This window comes from Staurois parvus, unplaced genomic scaffold (assembly GCF_062004578.1).
Source record: "Staurois parvus isolate SC_StPar_1 unplaced genomic scaffold, SC_StPar_1.0 ptg000469l, whole genome shotgun sequence".
Lineage (NCBI taxonomy): Eukaryota > Metazoa > Chordata > Amphibia > Anura > Ranidae > Staurois > Staurois parvus.
Genome location: NW_028318265.1, coordinates 1,858,476 through 1,876,735, shown reverse-complemented (window position 1 = coordinate 1,876,735; position 18,260 = coordinate 1,858,476). Strand labels below are relative to the sequence as shown.

The following is an 18,260-nucleotide window of genomic DNA, read 5'->3' as shown; positions in this document are numbered from 1 at the left end:
ACTTGGCATGGAAGGTCCTGAAAAAAATTATGGGGTCCTGTTTTCACTAAGCTTGAGAACCTTCAATAAAGATGATGTTATAGCTCAGCTGTTATAGCTCAACCTTCAATAAAGATGATATTATGATCAGCTGACATGATCACATGATTAGGGACCACTCGCATGAACTCATATGATTAGGATGTGACTTTCTTTGTGTCACAAACCTAACTCCTTTATGTCCCTTCCCTTCAGTTACTAATTTTTCCAGCAAATATTTGTGAAATATTAGGTAGAAACAATTGAGTACTGTCCGTGATACTTTTTTTATTTGCACTAACAAACAATTTTGAGGACAAGCTTTCAGGGAGTGTCCCCTTCTTCAGGTCAAAGCAGTACTGCTTTGACCTGAAGAAGGGGACACTCCCTGAAAGCTTGTCCTCAAAATTGTTTGTTAGTGCAAATAAAAAAGTATCACAGACAGTACTCAATTGTTTCTGCCAGAAATGCACTAATATGGCTACAATCACCTCAAGTGAAATATTAGGTGAATTGTCACATTTTATCTGGCAAAACATGTTTAAGAACAAAATCCTACCGGAAGAGGTCAGTGTTGTAGAGGCGGCAGGAACCTTTCCTTTTGCAGTTCTGGCTCCCCCACTTTAGACAGGTGCTGTCAATTAGAGCCCCGAGGTACATGGGGGCCGGGACCCCCGCTGGAGAGGACAAACACAGAGATATGAATTACTCCTGGAGGTGACAGATTCCTCTAACTCTATTAGATTGTTCATTAATTTCTAACCTGCCAAGCTGTGAAGTCTAAATAACTGTAGATATAGTTAGAAAATAGAAATGAGAAAAGTAAATTCACTGAAAATTCCTTTCATTACAATATGAGCTTCTCATTCCACCATACTTAAAAACGGGGGGTGTTGCTTTTTGACAACCAAATTGCCACCATATTTGTGACATGATCATAAATGGTTTGATGATGAAGCCAAAATTAACACTAGTTAGCCCAAATCCTAACTCCTACCATAACTCATACCATAACCATTTGTGTATAAACAAAGCCATGTGATCATAGTTTCAGTACTGATGATCACAGGGCTAGGTTGAAGGGTTTAGGATTGCTGGGTTCCTCTATATCAGATGTTCTTAGCGAATGAGGGTCTACTTTTTGGTAAAAGAACAGGTAAAGGATAAAAAAGAAAGCTTCTGTAATCCTCAGGAGATAGATAAAGGCCACAGTATTCTTAAAAAGTACTAAAACCTACCTTAAATTATTCTTGACCTTTGACACCAATATATTTCACTAAAATGGCAATATTTTGGCAAAATCTCCTGATCATCTCTGAAATTGTGTCCTGAAAACTCCCAAATTGTTCTCATTCTTATTATAGAATAATAAACACACAGCACATGTGTCTATTTAAATGGAAATTTCTATTGAGGCTCCAGGGACATGACAGTGGACTGACACTGAATCTTTAATTAATGAATATAAAATCATGGCATCTAAGTAATTTGTTCTTACCAAGAACCCTGATGGCCATTGTGTAGATCCCCAGAGCCAGAGACTTTAGCTCAGGTTTAATACATCTGAAAGGACAAAGATTTGTCAGCCTTTGTTTGTGTCGGACCCGGCTCAGCACATATCATAAATTCATCTATATAATACCACACTGCGGGTTAACGTCCCATCCTAACAGTCAGACCGACTACATTGGCATGACAGACATCAGACAATGGAGTGATTGCCATATGCAAGCCATATGTATGATACAGAAAATCAGACAACAACCTACAATCAGTTATAGGATTAGATTGCAGCATTGTAAAGTAGACCGATGCATTGTAGCCTGGTGATAGTACATGTCTACTCTTTATATCTCTACAGCCATTAATGACTGACATGCATTGGAAAACCAAAGCATAGTGCCCTTTGTGTAATATTTGTCAATCTTTTAACCTCTAACTTCACATGTAGAAATGCACATCAAGTAGAGGTTCAGGAGATTGGTACATACTGTAAGACTGCAGTTGCCTCAATTAATTTATTATTACATTGTAACAGAAAACTGAACACCAACAAAAACATGTTACTTTGTTCCGCAAACTATGGTGGAGGAGGTAATAGTACATGAAATGTGTATAATATGAAAAATGTAGGAGAGCAAAACTGAGAGTTTTCACTCAATTCAAAACGAGAGTTTGAAATTTTGTTGAAAATTAAAACATTTCTGAGAAATGCATTGGAGTTAATGGGAAAGGAGAAATTAAGGTGGGTTTTTAAAATGCAATAGATTTTAAATGGCTCTTGGGAGTTTTGGGAGCTCTTAAATTGGTTTTTGTTTACTTTTTTAAACTTTTTTTTAACCTTCTATTTACTAATTTTACTACATTTACTACATTGAAGCCTGCAGAGTATTGTACCTGTGATCAGTGCATTGTGGGTGCAATACATTACAATGTGTACCCCTTTAAAGACCTTCTATTATGGAGCTAGAGAAATCTCCATATCTACTCCCAGCTAGAATAAAAAAAAATTCTTATCAAACATCTCAACTCCATCTAGTGATCTTCTGAACTGGTATTACTGGTTACAAGAACCAGACAATGAGGATGGGTTCACATACACTATGTTGCCAAAAGTATTGGGACACCCTTCCAAATCATTGGATTCAGATGTTCCAAACACCTCTACGGCCACAGGTGTATAAAATCAAGCACCTAGGCATGCAGACTGCTTCTACAAACATTTGTGAAAGAATGGGTCGCTCTCAGAGCTCAGTGAATTCAAGCGTGGTACCGTGATAGGTTGCCACCTGTGCAATAAGTCCATCCGTGAAATATCCTTGCTACTTAGTATTCCGCGGTCAACTGTTAGTGGTATTATAAGTGGAAGCAACTGAGAACAACAGCAACTCAGCCACTGAGTGGTAGGCCATGTAAAATGACAGAGTGGGGTCAGCACATGCTGAAGTGCTTAGAAGTCGCGAACTGTCTGCCGAGTCAATAGGTAAAGACCTCCAAACCATATGTGACCTTCAGATTAGCACAACAACAGTGTGTAGAGAGCTTCATGAAATGGGTTTCCATGGCCAAGCAGCTGCATCCAAGTCTTACATCACCAAGTGCAATGCAAAGCATTGAATGCAGTGGTGTAAAGCATGCTGCCACTGGACTCTAGAGCAGTGGAGACGTGCTCTCTGGAGTGATGAATCACACTTCTCTGTCTGGCAATCCGATGGATGTGTCTGGGTTTGGTGGTTGCCAGGAGAATGGTACTTGCCTGACTGCATTGTGCCAAGTGTAAAGTTTGGTGGAGGGGGGATTATGGTGGGGTTGTTTTTCAGGGGTTGGGTTTGGCCCCTTAGTTCCAGTGAAGGGAAATCTTAAGGTGTCAGCTTACCAAGACATTTTGGACAATTTCATGCCCCAACTTTGTGAGAAAAGTTTGGGGATGGCCCCTTCCTATTCCAACATGACTGCGCACCAGTCCACAAAGCAAGGTCCATAAAGACATGGATGAGCGAGTTTGGGGTGGAGGAACTTGACTGGCCTGCACAGAGTCCTGACCTCAACCCGACAGAACACCTTTGGGATGAATTAGAGCGGAGACTGTGAGCCAGGCCTTCTTGTCCGACATCAGTGCCTGACCTCAGAAATGCGCTTCTGGAAGAATGGGCAACCCTTCCCATAGATACACTCCTAAACCTTGTGTACAGCCCTCCCAGAAGACTTGAAGCTGCTATAGCTACAAAGGGTGGCCCAACTCAATATTGAATGCTAAGACTATGACTGGGATGCCATTAAAGTTCATGAGCGTGTAAAGGTAGGCGTCCCAATACTTTTGGCAACATAGTGTATGTGCAGGGCTGGCTTCAGTGCAATTTGTAAAAGAGTCTGGTGCAATTTCTTTCAACTGAAAATAGTACCTGACTCTTTTTAAAATCGAATTGGGCCAGCCCGTACATATGTGAACCGGCTCCGTAGAAAGCAGATTTGGTTCACATGTCATGCAACTCAGATGCGGTTCAAAATGCATTCAATTTGCATATATGTGAACCAGGGCTGAAAGTAACAAATACAGAATTGTACAATTTATAACCTGATGTTTGTATACCCCTAACCATCACACTTATATGAGCTTGTTTGAAATCCCTTTCCAAAACCATGGACATTAATATGGAGTTGACCTTCCCTTGCTGTGTGGCTCTAACAGCCTCCTCTATTCTGGGAAAGCTTTCCACAAGATTTTGGAGTGTGTCTGTTTGGCCCATCTGTGGGGTCAGGTACTGATGTTGGATGAGAAGACCTGACTCGTGATCAGTGTTCCAATTCATCCCAAAGCCATTAGTAAGGTTGAGGTCGGAGCTCTGTTAAAGTTACTCAAGTTTGTCCACACCTGACTGGTTGCACCATGTCTTTATGGAGCTGGCTTTATACACAGGGGCACAATCATACTGAAACAGAAATGGACCTTCCCCAAACTCTTATCACAAAGTTGGAAGCACACAATTGCCAATAATATCTTTTGTATGCTGTAGTGTTAATTGTAGCTTTCACTGGATACACCTGAACTCAGAGGGGAGTTCACATAATTTTAGCCATATCCTGTACCCCATGATGTATAATATCACATTGTCTCCTAGTCTAACCCTCAGTAGAAACAAGGGCTTTTTCAGTCTTAAAATTGCTCCTAGCTTATGAGCTACTGTATTGTACTAAGCATCGTGATAAACCTCCAGAGGAGTATGCGCAGGGAGTGGAGTCACCTCAGTAGTAGGATGTATCCAGGAGTCCCTCCAAGAGATAGCGTGAAAGATGTGACCACAGATATTGCCATAAAGTACAGGAACATTCTAGAGCAATGTCTTTCTTTTGAGCATGGACCAACTGTGGCAGAGCCACCACTTGAACTCAATATGGGCTGCTTCACACAACTGCAGTTGTAGTAAACCTGTAAGATAGAATGCACAGTGATGCCTGGATCATCTAATCAGACTTGAGCTTACTGTTGACATACTAGTGAGAGGTGAATCATGACTGGCCATTGTAAATCTCAGCATTTTCTAGTTTTAATTTCTTCTCTCCATTTTTACATTTGTACTGTTCAGCAAACAGTCTTGTATATTAATGGGTCACTTACTGCAGTGTTTCCAGTCCCGTTGGACATTCGGCAGCCCGCATAGCACGCAGAATAATAGGTGACCCCGTTGTCTCCGCAGACCGGATCCCATTGATTCTTTGGACAGAGACACCGAAGATTACATTGTGAGATAGGGCTTTCCTGAGAGGAGATCTGTTGGGATCTAAACAGATTGCATTGTGTCAGCTTTCATACATCTGCCTGCTGACCCTTCCCTATGATGGGAATTCTTCTTATCATCCAATCAAAGTGATCTTACCCTTCATAGGAGAAAGTCAGGCCAGCCACTGGGGACTGCTCACAGCCCAGCGCAAACAAGGTCATTAACATCAAGTATCCAATCACAGCAGATATCAATAACAGTTTTGCCGCTCCTAAAATATTAATGCGGAATTTCTTCATCACAAGCCCCCCAGAGAAGATCCCTAGAGCCACGGCTGGAATATTAATGAGACCTGAGGGAAAGGAGACAATCACATTAGACTTTGCTAAAGGAACAAGCAGACCTGTATAACAGACAGACCACTGATGTATGAATCATTCTTCCCACTGACCACCAATGTAAGGAACATTCTTCCTACTGGATACCAATGTAAGGAACATTCTTCCCACTGGCCACCAATGTAAGGAGAATTCTTCCCACTGGCCACCAATACAAGGAGAATTCTTCTCACTGACCACCAATGTAAGAAGAAATCTTCCCACTGACTACCAATGTAAGGGACATTCTTCCCACTGACCACCAATGTAAGGGACATTCTTCCCACTGTCCACCAGATTAAGGAGACTTCGTCCCACTGACTACCAATGTAAAGGACATTCTTCCCACTGACCACCACTGTAAGGAGAATTATACCTACTGGTCACCATCGTAAGAAGAATTCTTCCCACTGAGCACCAATGTAAGGGACATTCTTCCTACTGACCACCAATTTAAGGAAACTTCTTCCCACTGATTATCTATGTAAGGGTTATTCTTCTCACTGGTGTTAAGGTGATCCTTTTCCGATCACCAGTCTAAGGGGCTTACTCTACTGATCTCCTGAGGGAACAATGCAATTTTAGTGAGTTTATTTTCTGTTCATCATCATCATCATTATTATTTGTTCTATTCCATTAAATATATACAGTATATTATCCTTTATTTGCCATGTACGTTTTATCATAACTTAGTGTTCATGTTAATGTATCATGAGCCATAGATATAGTAATTATTAGTAGGATTTCCCTGAGACTTGAAATTATTTCAAGGATTTCCCAGTCTTAAAGAGATTGAGATTCCAACCAAAGTGAAAAAAAAACTGTAAAAATTAATCTGCAGAGAAATCACACCAATTTATAAAGAATTTCTGCCTGTTGTGTTACCCAGAATTGTTGCTGATAATCTATCGTACTCTAAAGTGGCTGTAATGCATTATTCTCCGCAGTAGGAGACCAGGTATACTGCCCATTGTGTTCTCTATTTTTCACACAAATCTGTCATCTTGCGGAGTTTTCTGTTAGCAGAGAAGATACTGCTGACCCCATCATCCTTCATCCTCCATTCACCCCCCCCATACCTGCCATATTATTATACTGATATAAAATTAGTGTACGTATCTCTACACACTGCCCTGCATCATATGATCCATCTGGGGAAACACCCAGATGTAGTTACTGCAAATCAATGAATGTGGCAATAAAAGGGAATTATAAATTTTGTATGCAGAAGGGTTGCAGAAAGATGTAGCTATTGCAATTAGCAAATAGAAAACTTTATTGCATTAAACATAATGAAGTTTATGATCGAACAATTAATTTTACAGTATAACTGCTCAACCTTCACATTGTCCCATAAACAACCAACTCATGAAGGAACAGAAGGACCTTAATGACTGTTAGAGCTGTGTGTCACAGGACTGGTCAGCCACAATTACAAATCATCAGGCTGTTAAAATGGTAATCATATATGTATGTGTATCAGCGTCACCTAGGAATTTGGCAGCTTTTCTGGAGTTCTACTTTAAAAGGGATATCCTAAAACTGAGGGTGATTGGTCCTCAGGGGCAGAGCTGTACAACCCTCTCACAGATCCCCTTCATCACAATAAATGCCAGTACTGGAATTCACAGAACATTACTGAACACAAAATTGTATTTGATGACACAGTGCTGCCTTCTAGTGGCTCTTTAATGACACCGCAAATGCTGCAAAAATTCGAGTGAAATTCCAATATTTAAAAAAAAAATTGGCAAACTTAATTGCAGTTTCTTTTCTAGTATCTGGCCTGTCAATACTGAGGTTTTGACAATAACCTATAAAAATTGTCTGCAAACTGGGGGAAGTGGGGGGGGGGGGGTCATATCGTTGGTGTCAGTGAGAGAAACAGTGCCCAATTGTTTGTATCACTGGGAGAAATTGTGTGGTATTGTTTGTGTCAGTGTGAGGAAAAGTGTCCCATCACTGGTGTCAGTGGGAGCAATTGTGTCCCATGGTTGGTGTCAGAGGGAGCAAAAATGCCCTATTGTTGGCATCACTGGAAGAAACAGTGCCCCATTGTGACAGACCCAACCATGACAGGGACTTTTGGGGGGAACTGCAGGCTAGCCTCTTGCCTACTGACCATGGTCCTTTCATCTGAGGGGGCTATTCTGAGGTGTGTGCCTGGGGGGACCTTTGGAGAAGTTTGCTTTGGATTCAAGTCCATGTCTCACCAAAACACACTGACTCTGAGAACTGGAGGACCAGGATACAGATTTGGGGTCTCTGTGCCCAAACCAGCATTGGCTGTGTCACGAACACTGGCTGCAGGGACCTTTTCTGCCCACATTCACCCTGTTATTCTTATATTTCCCTTTCTGTGACATTTTTGAAGGACTGTTTTCATGTAGCTGCCCTAAAGACTATTCCTGGTTTGTTTTATTTGGAACTATACATGTTCCTTGAAAGAGCTGGTCACAGTGGTCTCTATTTCATGGGTATTCCTATGTAGGCACCGGACTGTCCGGGTGGGCTCCCTGATTAATCAAAGCATTGACTGAGTGCTTGGCTGTTCATTAGCTTACTGTTAGTTAGATCACTGTTAGCTGTTGGCTGTACTGTTTATTGTTTGCACTGTTTAGGATAATGTGATCAGGCTATTACCTAATCAGTGTGGGATGTTTATCCCAATGTGTAATATTTGTTTTTATTGTTTATGTGGGTACTTGCCCTATTTGTGACGTGTATAAAAATCTGTGTTTCTGTTCAATAAGGTAGTTCCAGTTTCCATCAAGCTAGTCTGGTTTAGCCTTGGGTGCAATGCCCAACTATGATACCTTGGTCCTGTGTCCCAGTGGCGAGGAAGCGGTTCTCTTACGGAATCACCCAATCAGGATGACAAGCGTTCCGTCACACCCATTAATGGTCTAAGTTGGAGCTATAGTGCCCTATCATGTCGAGAGAGGAATAATGCCATATCATTGGTGTCAGTGGGAGGAATAGTACCCCATTCTTGGTGTTATTGGGGGGAATAGTGCCCCACCAATGGTCTCAGTGGGAAGAATAGTGCCCAATCACTAGTGTCAGTGGGTGAAATAGTGCCTGTTCATTGGTGTCAGCTGGAGAAACAGTGCCCCAAGGATGGTTAAATACAAACCAAAGGTCACAGTTAAAGTTTTTAGTGCATGTTTGGCACAGTGATAAACTGACCGATGATGAAGTTTGTTCGGGTGGAAGTCTGTCCATATTGCTGTTCAATGTATTTCGGTTTGTAAGTTACCATCCCAACCAGAGAGTTGAACTGGAAGACGCTGCCACACAGGTAAAGGAGGAACACTGGATTACCCAGAAGGTCCTTCACAGATGGCAGGAAATCTAAAAGAGGTAAAGAAAAAAACAAGGAAATTATACAGAGCTGTCTCAATACCCTATTGTGTCACTAATAAACAGGAGAACTTGGGGGGGGGTATACCTAGAAAATACATTTAAAAAGTAATTTCCCTTTCGGAGATTTCTTTGTGTAGTTTAACACCAGGGGCCATCTTAATCTCTTTCAGAGATATCACAGCAGCCAGGTGTCACTTTCTAGCATAATTCTCAGATGAACCTCTGAGGGTAATCAAAAGGTATGTGAATATGTGTCCTTTGATCTGTACTCTACACACCTAGTTTGAACAACCCAAGTATAGATCAGGGAGGTCTAATTCTAATTATATTATCACAGCCCTAAAGTGAGATTAATGTACAAGAAGTGGTAAAAAGCGCCTTAGTAAAAATCAACAAGCTGCTATGCACAAGATAGGTACCAATGACCTATGGAATGGACAATATATGTGAAAGGTGCAGCGCTTGTAAACAATATATATGCAAAAGTCCCTGGTGGATCAAATAATAAAGGATATGGGGTAGTCCCGTAAATACAAGTAAATATAAATAGTTGAGGTGACTTTGATATCCGTGTAGAGGTGGTAATGAAATGCGCACTCACCGGACGCGCATATTAAATGCGCCTTGTGTATAATTATCCTGCTGCCAGGTGATGGGTGGTCTTCCCTCTATCGGATCCTAGGTAAGTTGTCCTTCTCCTCAAAAGGTCCCCCTATATGGTCCTAGTGGATGTTGTCACTCCGAATGGCCAGAGCTCAGTGGACTATCCACGTTTCCTGCTTCCCATGCAGTGCCAAAAGCCCACCATTCACTACACACACACTCCTGGAGTGTGTGTGTAGTGAATGGTGGGCTTTTGGCACTGCATGGGAAGCAGGAAACGTGGGTAGTCCACTGAGCTCTGGCCATTCGGAGTGACAACATCCACTAGGACCATATAGGGGGACCTTTTGAGGAGAAGGACAACTTACCTAGCATCTGATAGAGGGAAGACCACCCATCACCTGGCAGCAGGATAATTATACACAAGGCGCATTTAATATGCGCGTCCGGTGAGTGCGCATTTCATTACCACCTCTACACGGATATCAAAGTCACCTCAACTATTTATATTTACTTGTATTTACGGGACTACCCCATATCCTTTATTATTTGATCCACCAGGGACTTTTGCATATATATTGTTTACAAGCGCTGCACCTTTCACATATATTGTCTAAAGTGAGATTGTGTTTAAGGGGAACAAAATAAAGTACCTAGGACGGGAAGCTAAGCAAGTGTTGTTTGCTGTTACATATTTATATCTATAAGATAAATATAGTCATAATTCACATTTTAATAACAAACAACATTACCAGTGTGGCAATGAGATCTCTGTACAATGCACATATTACATATATACCAGTGTGTCATTGTGATGGGACACCCAAGTGTCAGTATGCTACTGCTCTGGGACCTCCAGTTGTCAGTGTGCCATTGTTCTGGATGCTCAAGTGCCAGTATGTCATTGTTTTGAGATCCCCCAAGTGTCAGTGTGCCCTTGTTCTGTGTTGGCAAGTGTTAACTTGTCATTGTTCTAAGACTCCGAGTGTCAGCGTGTTATTGTTTTGAAACCCCCAGATGCCAGTGTGCCACTGTACTGGAAATCTTATTGTCTGTGTCATTTTTCTAGGATCCCCAGTGTCATTGTTCTAGGACTCCCAAGTGTCAATGTGTCATTGTTCTGGAATCCCACAGTGCCTGTGTGTAATTGTTCTGGGATACTCAGTAGGACTTCCTTCATCCTGATTTCTTACCTTTGCTCATTCTTAGTAGCGGACCCTCATTTTTGTGGTCTTTCAGCTCTTCCAGAATGAATTTGGACTGTTCAGAAGGTGTACTTGAATTCTTACGAAGGTCTGGCCGTGGTTGCTCCTTTGGTAAAAACCAAAATGGTATAGTGGCAAGCAGACTAATGGCACCGGCTACTAAGTATCCAAGCCACCAGGTGCCGACCCAACGGGAATCTTGAGGAGTGATCGGCACCTGGTCTGAAAAAAAAACACATGGTGGACATGGGAGCTTCATGAAACATTCCTATTTGTACACTTTTATAGAGTTAACAGCTTACAGATCACATTTTCTGAGCAGTTTAAAACTAATTTCTGGATTATTTAGAAAGCAAATAAGAAATATTAGTTAAAGCTGGAGAATGATTGGATTTTTTTTTTTTACAGATTTTTGCTAAATATACTAAATAAGCCTGCACAAATATATCCTCAGGGGTATAGCATTTGTGTGTGGGATTAGCAACACTGTTATCTGCAGGAAATTGAAATATAGAGTTGGAATAATTTGACTAGCTAAACCTCCTAGGATAATTCCTCAGCCTAGGGCTCATTTCTGTCACCCATTTTGTATTACAGGTTTTAGGTGATTTGATTCATCTCACTGCAGGCAGAACTCCAAATCTATATACAGAACAGTCAAGTGCCGATGGTGTTACTGCAAATGATCCCCACTTCATATACAGTACATGCTGGACCAGTGTATGCTATACAGAGCAGGGCTAGAGAAAGTTTTAACAATAAGGAGTAGCCATAAATACTTCTCATAGCTTGGGTTTCTGTTATTCTGGTCCCCAGGTTACAATTTAACTTGATCAGAAGTTTCATATTTCTTCCTGGGTGACATCATCACACATCATCTTGCCTTTTTAAAGTAACTCTTTATAAAAAGAAATTCCAATAAAACTAACAAACTAAAATCTTCTGAAGTTTACACATTACACTGGACAACACAGATTTTGCTTCCTGAACACTCTTTGGTGTATTTTATAGATTTTTGACTGCAAATCTCAAACATAACCTACAATTTAACCTGTCATGTAGCATTTTATAGCTATCTTCTGTTTTTTAAATTTGTATTACCTGTTGGCTTTGCTGCACACATGAAAGAAACCTATGAAAATATGGAACTGTTGTTGAAGCACATCCAATGTACCAAGTAAAACTAGAGTATCAGTGGGGATCTAAAGGTAGTGGCTCTGCTACTTGGAATGCAGCTCAGATATACCAAGTACTGCTGCTACATATGGGAATGGGACAGCCACATATTATTATTATACAGTATTTATATAGCGCCAAAGGGTATGCTCAGCGCTGTACAGTAGCAAGGGTGACAGAACATGAGACAAGACAGTAACAATACAATACACGAGGGGTTCGAGGGCCCTGCTCTTTCAAGCTTACAGTCTAGGAGGGAGAGGAAGGTGGCACAGGAGGAGATGGCTGTGGGGGATGGAGTGGCAGGAGGAGGGGAGGAGGTTAGTTGATAGGTGAGGTCGGGTGTTAGGTGAGGTTGGGGTAGGCTTCCCTGAAGAGGAGGGTTTTCAGGGTGCGCCTGAAGGTGAGGAGGGTAGGCGACAGTCTGATGGATTGGGGTAGGGAGTTCCAGAGGATGGGGGAAGTCCTGCAATCGGGCGTGGGAGGAGGAGACCAGGGAGCTAGAGAGTAGGAGGTCCTGTGAGGACCAAAGGGCATGGGTAGGGTAGTATTTGGGTATCAGGTCGGTTATGTAGTTTGGGGCGGCATTGTGAATGGCTTTGTAGGTCAGAGTTAGCATTTTGAATTTGATGCGTTGGGCAATCGGGAGACATTGGCAGAGGGGGGAGGCAGATGTGGAGCGGTTGGTGAGGTGGATGAGTTTAGGATCGACTGAAGTGGGGATAGCGCTCGTTTGGGTAGGCCAGTGAGAAGGGAATTGCAATAGTCCAGGCGTGAGATGATGAGGGAGTGTACAAGTTGTTTGGTGGTGTCTGGGGTGAGGAATGTGCATATCTTGGAGATGTTGCGGAGGTGGAGCCTGCAAGACCTAGATAGCAGTTGGATGTGGGGTAGGAAGGAGAGTTGGGAGTCCAGGGTGACACCCAGGACTTTGGCGTGTGGGGTGGGAGAGACGGTGGCGTTGTTAATAGTGATGGAGAGGATGGGGGGGGCACAGGGTGGGGGGGAAGACCAGGAGCTCGGTTTTGGATAGGTTAAGTTTGAGGAAATGGAGCGACATCCAGTCTGATATGTCGTTTAGGAGGTGGGCGATGCGGGCAGAGAGTGAGGGGATGAGGTGGGGGTGGAGTGGTAAATTTGGGTGTCGTCGGCATAGAGGTGGTAATTGAAGCCGTGGGAGTGAATAAGTTTGCCAAGGAAGGAGGTATAGATGGAGAAGAGGAGGGGCCCGAGGACAGAGCCTTGGGGGACCCCGACAGAGAGGGGGAGGGAGGGGGAGGTGGCAGTGTTGTAGGTGACGCTGAAGGAGCGTTGGGAAAGGTAGGAGACGAGCCAGGAGAGAGCAGCGTCCTTGATGCCAAGGGAGTGCAGTTTGGTAAGGAGGAGAGGGTGGTCAACAGTGTCGAAGGCCGCGGAGAGGTCGAGGAGCAGGAGGATAGAATATGGGAATGGGACAACTACAAATACATTGCATTACATTAAAAAGAAATGGCCACAAAGAATTTGGATCCAGGAAAGAAAAACATGGCACATGAACCAATTGTCGACCTGACAGATATTTTTGACAATGAAAAATTGTGAAGGCAATGAACAAAGAAGGTAAAGGTTTTTGTTTTTTGAGCCAGATGTTTCCTAGCATAACTGATGCCAAGATTAAGGATGGTTTATTTGTTGGTCCACAGATCATTGGCCATCGTCATCAATGACAAGCTGTTCAAAGATATGTTAGTGGGGCTAAAGAAAATTGCCAGGAAAGCATTTAAGGATGCTGTTAAGAATTTTCTTGGCAACTACGGAGCACCAAACCAAAAGTTGTCTGACAAACTTCTTACAGCATACAAAACTATGAAGTGGAACATGTCACTGAAAATTCATTTTATTAATTCACTCTTCATAACTGGAAATCTAGACTCAGTCAGTGACAAACACAGTGAAAGGTTTCACCAGGACATTGCCACAATGTAGAAACAGTATCAGTGCAACTGAAATCCATTCATGCTGGCTGACTATTGTTGGACACTACAGCCAAATGCATCAGACACTGAGTACAAATGAAAATCAGCAGCAAGACACTTTTAGCCCCATTGAAGTCATGCAACATTATGGAAACATGCAATTAAATACATTATAGTCACTAAACATACATTTCAGATTTCTCAAGGTTACCGTCTTACTGAAATTATATTTGTTTTCAGTTTGAAGGGGTCTATCATATGTTTTTCAGGAAGCAAAACTTTTGAAAAAAATGTGTTTTCTAGCATTATAGACATACATCAAATATACAAAATATGTAAACTTACTTAAATCCACAAATCCAATGTCTACAAATAAAGATGCGCAGAGTGATCCAAGAAGGAACCCAAATATTGGTCCAATCACAGCCGCTGTCTGGATGCAGCCTGTTTGTAATATATTGCGCAGTATACCATAAAACACTAATGATTATATTATTTGACAAAGAAATATCTACAACTACACAAGATAACCTCACCCAACATAATACCACAGATGTACTCAAAAAGAAAAAAGCTATGCTAAAAACTACACTTTAAAAACTGGTTAGTTAGCAGATGCTGTCTATAAACTGTTCTTTACACAATAAAATGTATTTCAAAGCAAATTTTGTGCTGAATTTTCTAGTAATTGTGCACCGGGGCTTGTTCACATCATTTTTACTTTTATTCATTGCATGTAAAACATGAAAACACTCTGGAGTTAACACTTTTCCTGACACTAACATTTCAGGAAAGAATCCTTATTTTAAAAAAAAGTGGCAGTTATTTTCAGCTGAGACCACTGAGATTTGACAATTATGATCATATGACTAATTTAGAGAGCCTTACCCTTGTGTTAAAACTTTATGAACTTAGCCTATTGTGACTTACCAATGTAGAAAGCCGCATTGTTCTCTCCTGCATAGTCATCGATGTAGGAGATCCCCAGTGGTTGGATTGGCGCCTCCCCCACTCCACGTAACAGATTCCCCAACAATACACACAGCCACATGGTGCTTGCAAAGTCGCCATCACACCCTGAGGGCAAACACAAGAAACGTCTCACCAAAGACATAAGAAAGACAAACACAGGGAAAGATAAACATAAATAAGAAGAGAAAAGTGTACTGTTCTGCATTTAAGGGTCAGTTTATCAGTGTGATATTGTGCTGGTGTAAGGGTACTATGTGATCGGCTGCATGTCGCCTTCCTTCCTTGTAGCTGATAGGTGGGGGAGAACATATCTTGAAATCAATTAGCTTCCTGACCTTCCTGTGATCACCCATACAGCGGGACACTTTAGCAAGAGATCAGCCAAGTTTCAAACTTGGGTTTCTGGGAAGACACCTGAGACAGTACTCAGTCTAGCTTAACCAGTACCCTGTGGCTGTACAGTCTATATCATGTAGAGGTCAAAAGCAATAGACACCTTTACACATCATCACTCACCAGTCCATTCTTGCAAGAAGTTGCCATCTGTGGTCAGAATAATGGAATGTTATATAATGCTGTTGGCCTTTTCTTTATTAAATAGAACATCAGAATATTAACAAACAGTTCATTTAGCTTTCCAAATGAAAGCACTACATCCTTAGTTTACAGGCTTCATAAAGGGCAAAGAAGTACAGTAGGCGATGAAAGATTTGCAAGACCTGTGACTTCCGAGGATGGTTCCAGAGTCCTATCATCCCTGTAGGATATTAGTGTTGTCCTAAAAGCATTAGTACTTAGCTCACCTGGCTGCTGCAGGCTTCCCCCCCAGGTGAAACCTCCTATCTAAGCCTCTCTTCTACATGATGTGTCCTTTCCTGCTATACCCCTGTTTTAACACGGCTACCGGAACCCTAAGACGTTTCCTGCCTAAACCAAATATAAGGTGCCCCACTACAGGCAGGGGTAGGGTATAAGTTTCTCTAGTGTGACACCTAGTTCAAAAATAAGGGACCTATAATGGGGCATATTCATGCCTCCACACTAGACTGGGACCCCCGAGTGTCAGTATGTCATTTGTTCTGGAACCCCAAGTAACAGTGTGTCATTGTTTTGGGACCCCAAATGGCAGTGTGTCCTCTTGTTCTTCAACCCCCAAATGTAAGTGTGTCATTGTTTTTGGTAACCTAAGTTACAGTGTGTCATTATTCTTGGACCCCAAAATATCAGTGTGTCATTATTTCAGTACCCCAACTTTTTGGCCCCCAAGTATCAGTATGTCAGTGTTTTGGGGCCCCAAGTGTTAGTGTACCATTTTCTGGGATGCTCAAGCATCAGTGTGCCATTGTTCTGGGAACCGCAAATGTCAGTGTGCCATTGTCATAGGACCACCCAAGTGACCTTGTGATGTGGAACTCCCAGTGTGTTGTAGGGAATGTGTATGTAAGCAGGCTGAAATGCTGGTTAGCAGCTTTTGCCCGGTTGGGTTGGTTAGGTAAATTCTTCGAGCCTCTGCTTTGGCGGATTATGCTGGGCTCTGCCCCCCTCCCTGTGCATATAAAATCAGGAGGGAGCTCTGCCCACATGAGTTCCAGCCACGTGGGAAGAAGGACAGTCTGACAGCTGCTATGCTATGAGAATGTTTTGAGAGTCATACAGTGGGAGAGTGGCACCGGCTGGAGTGACGGGTCTCAGTTATATTGAGGGGAGCTGTCCGGAGATGGGTGGTGGAGTCTAGCTGGACTGGTGGAGCAGGACACCGCAATGTGGTGTTTCCTTCAAAATTTTGCATTCCTGGACAGGTGTATGTGTCATGAAACCAGAAGGCACCTGTACATAGCAAAGAGAGAGAAATGCCCTGTGTGCACTGGGCAAGTCAGTCCCATCCCCATTGATACTGTATAGTATAATTGCTGGAAGTTTCTTACCATGGTCAATATTCATGCGAGATGTCTCAATTGCTGAATACAATTTTTGATCTTTAGAATCTTGCAGACATGGAGGGACAGCACCAGTAGAATTGGAGGGATAAACTGGAGTCCCCTCATATGTATAACTGTATAATATAGAGAAAGGTCATCAGTCACATATATGTAATATACAGTGATATACAGTAGGTCACCATAATCCCCATATAGTGCATGTCCATGTATATAATGGTAGCATTGCCATCATTTCTTAACATACACCCATCACACCACTATACCCCTCTTCCTAAAGGTGCAATCCCAGTGATTTTTATCCTCATCTGTAATTTAATATGTAGTGGTCACTGGCACAGAACAAGCATGCAGGCATCCCAACCTGTGTATTTTTCCCAGGACACAGAAACATTTCACAACAGACAGGAAAACTCCCTTGTTCTCTCCACTTTGAATTTTACAGTGTCTTGTGATGTGATCTTCCCAGCTGGACTTACCGACCCATAATAAAGTGTGGCAGCGCAATTAAGAATGTTCCCAGTGACATAAGCAAACAGCCGCTCCCAATCAGTTTTGGTCGATGAAGTTTTGCTCCAAAATAGCTCACCAGCGTTATGACCAGAAGGTTTCCTGGTGGAGATGAAAAAAAACCACAATGGAGGACTGCAGAGCAGAAGGAAACAATGTAACTGTGTAAGCAGGTGAAGTTGGCTAGTCTGCCACTAGGTGGCTGTGTTCCAGAATAGTGTCTGGTTACAGAAAGCAGTGTCATCAGGTGATAGGCCCTTTTTTAATTAGTGCCCTCCTGTGGTGATGTAATGGGTGAGTCAGTGACCACATATAAACTAGGTTGGAAGGAGCCCTAGTGCGGTTGTGGCATAGAAGCCAGAGACCCCATCATCAGGCAGATGTAGCTAGCAAGTGGAGGTCCTGGACAGGGCTGGAGACCAGGGAGAGGTAGACCTGCACCCAGAAGAGCCTGGCTGTAGACCTGACCCTTATAGAGGTGGGGGCTAGGGTGGGTTGCAGAAGACCTTTTAGACCAGGCCAAAAGTTACTGGAGCGAGGCTATCCCCCTGGAGGGTCCCTATTGAGGTGTACCCATGGAGGAAGTGATTGAAGAGATCCCATCTCAGTGAGTACTAATGACCCTGAGTGGAGAGACACTGAGCTAGGGAAAATGGCTTGCTAAAAATGCTGCATCATCCTTACATATGTGACTACTGCGGACCGTCCACTGAATGTGACTGACAATGCACTCAAGTGACCCTGAATGGAGTGACTGTTTGTGCTATCTTCCAAGCTGCACCAGTAAAATTCTGCAACCCTATCTTTGTTTGGACATTCCTTCCTGTAGAGATATAAAGGTTAACAACTGGGAATTGCGGGAAGAGGCCTCTGACGTGGAGAGGGCACAAGATGGAGGAGAGTTAAAGCCTAAAGCAGGAGG

At 42.5% G+C, this 18,260-nt stretch overlaps 1 protein-coding gene across 1 annotated transcript in view; it reads right to left on the bottom strand.

The window, feature by feature from the left end:
• SLCO1C1 (solute carrier organic anion transporter family member 1C1) overlaps window positions 1–18,260 on the bottom strand; it is a 44,485-nt gene that overhangs the window by 14,332 nt on the left and 11,893 nt on the right. Inside the window, exons 4-14 of the mRNA XM_089689077.1 lie at window positions 17,308–17,440; window positions 16,817–16,944; window positions 14,850–14,996; window positions 14,265–14,363; window positions 10,777–11,010; window positions 8,804–8,968; window positions 5,394–5,589; window positions 5,135–5,297; window positions 4,761–4,945; window positions 1,517–1,581; window positions 578–695 (exon numbers count right to left, since the gene is read on the bottom strand). Of these exons, the coding sequence (XP_089545203.1) occupies window positions 578–695; window positions 1,517–1,581; window positions 4,761–4,945; window positions 5,135–5,297; window positions 5,394–5,589; window positions 8,804–8,968; window positions 10,777–11,010; window positions 14,265–14,363; window positions 14,850–14,996; window positions 16,817–16,944; window positions 17,308–17,440 (1,633 nt within the window). The remainder of the gene's footprint in view (window positions 1–577; window positions 696–1,516; window positions 1,582–4,760; window positions 4,946–5,134; window positions 5,298–5,393; window positions 5,590–8,803; window positions 8,969–10,776; window positions 11,011–14,264; window positions 14,364–14,849; window positions 14,997–16,816; window positions 16,945–17,307; window positions 17,441–18,260) is intronic.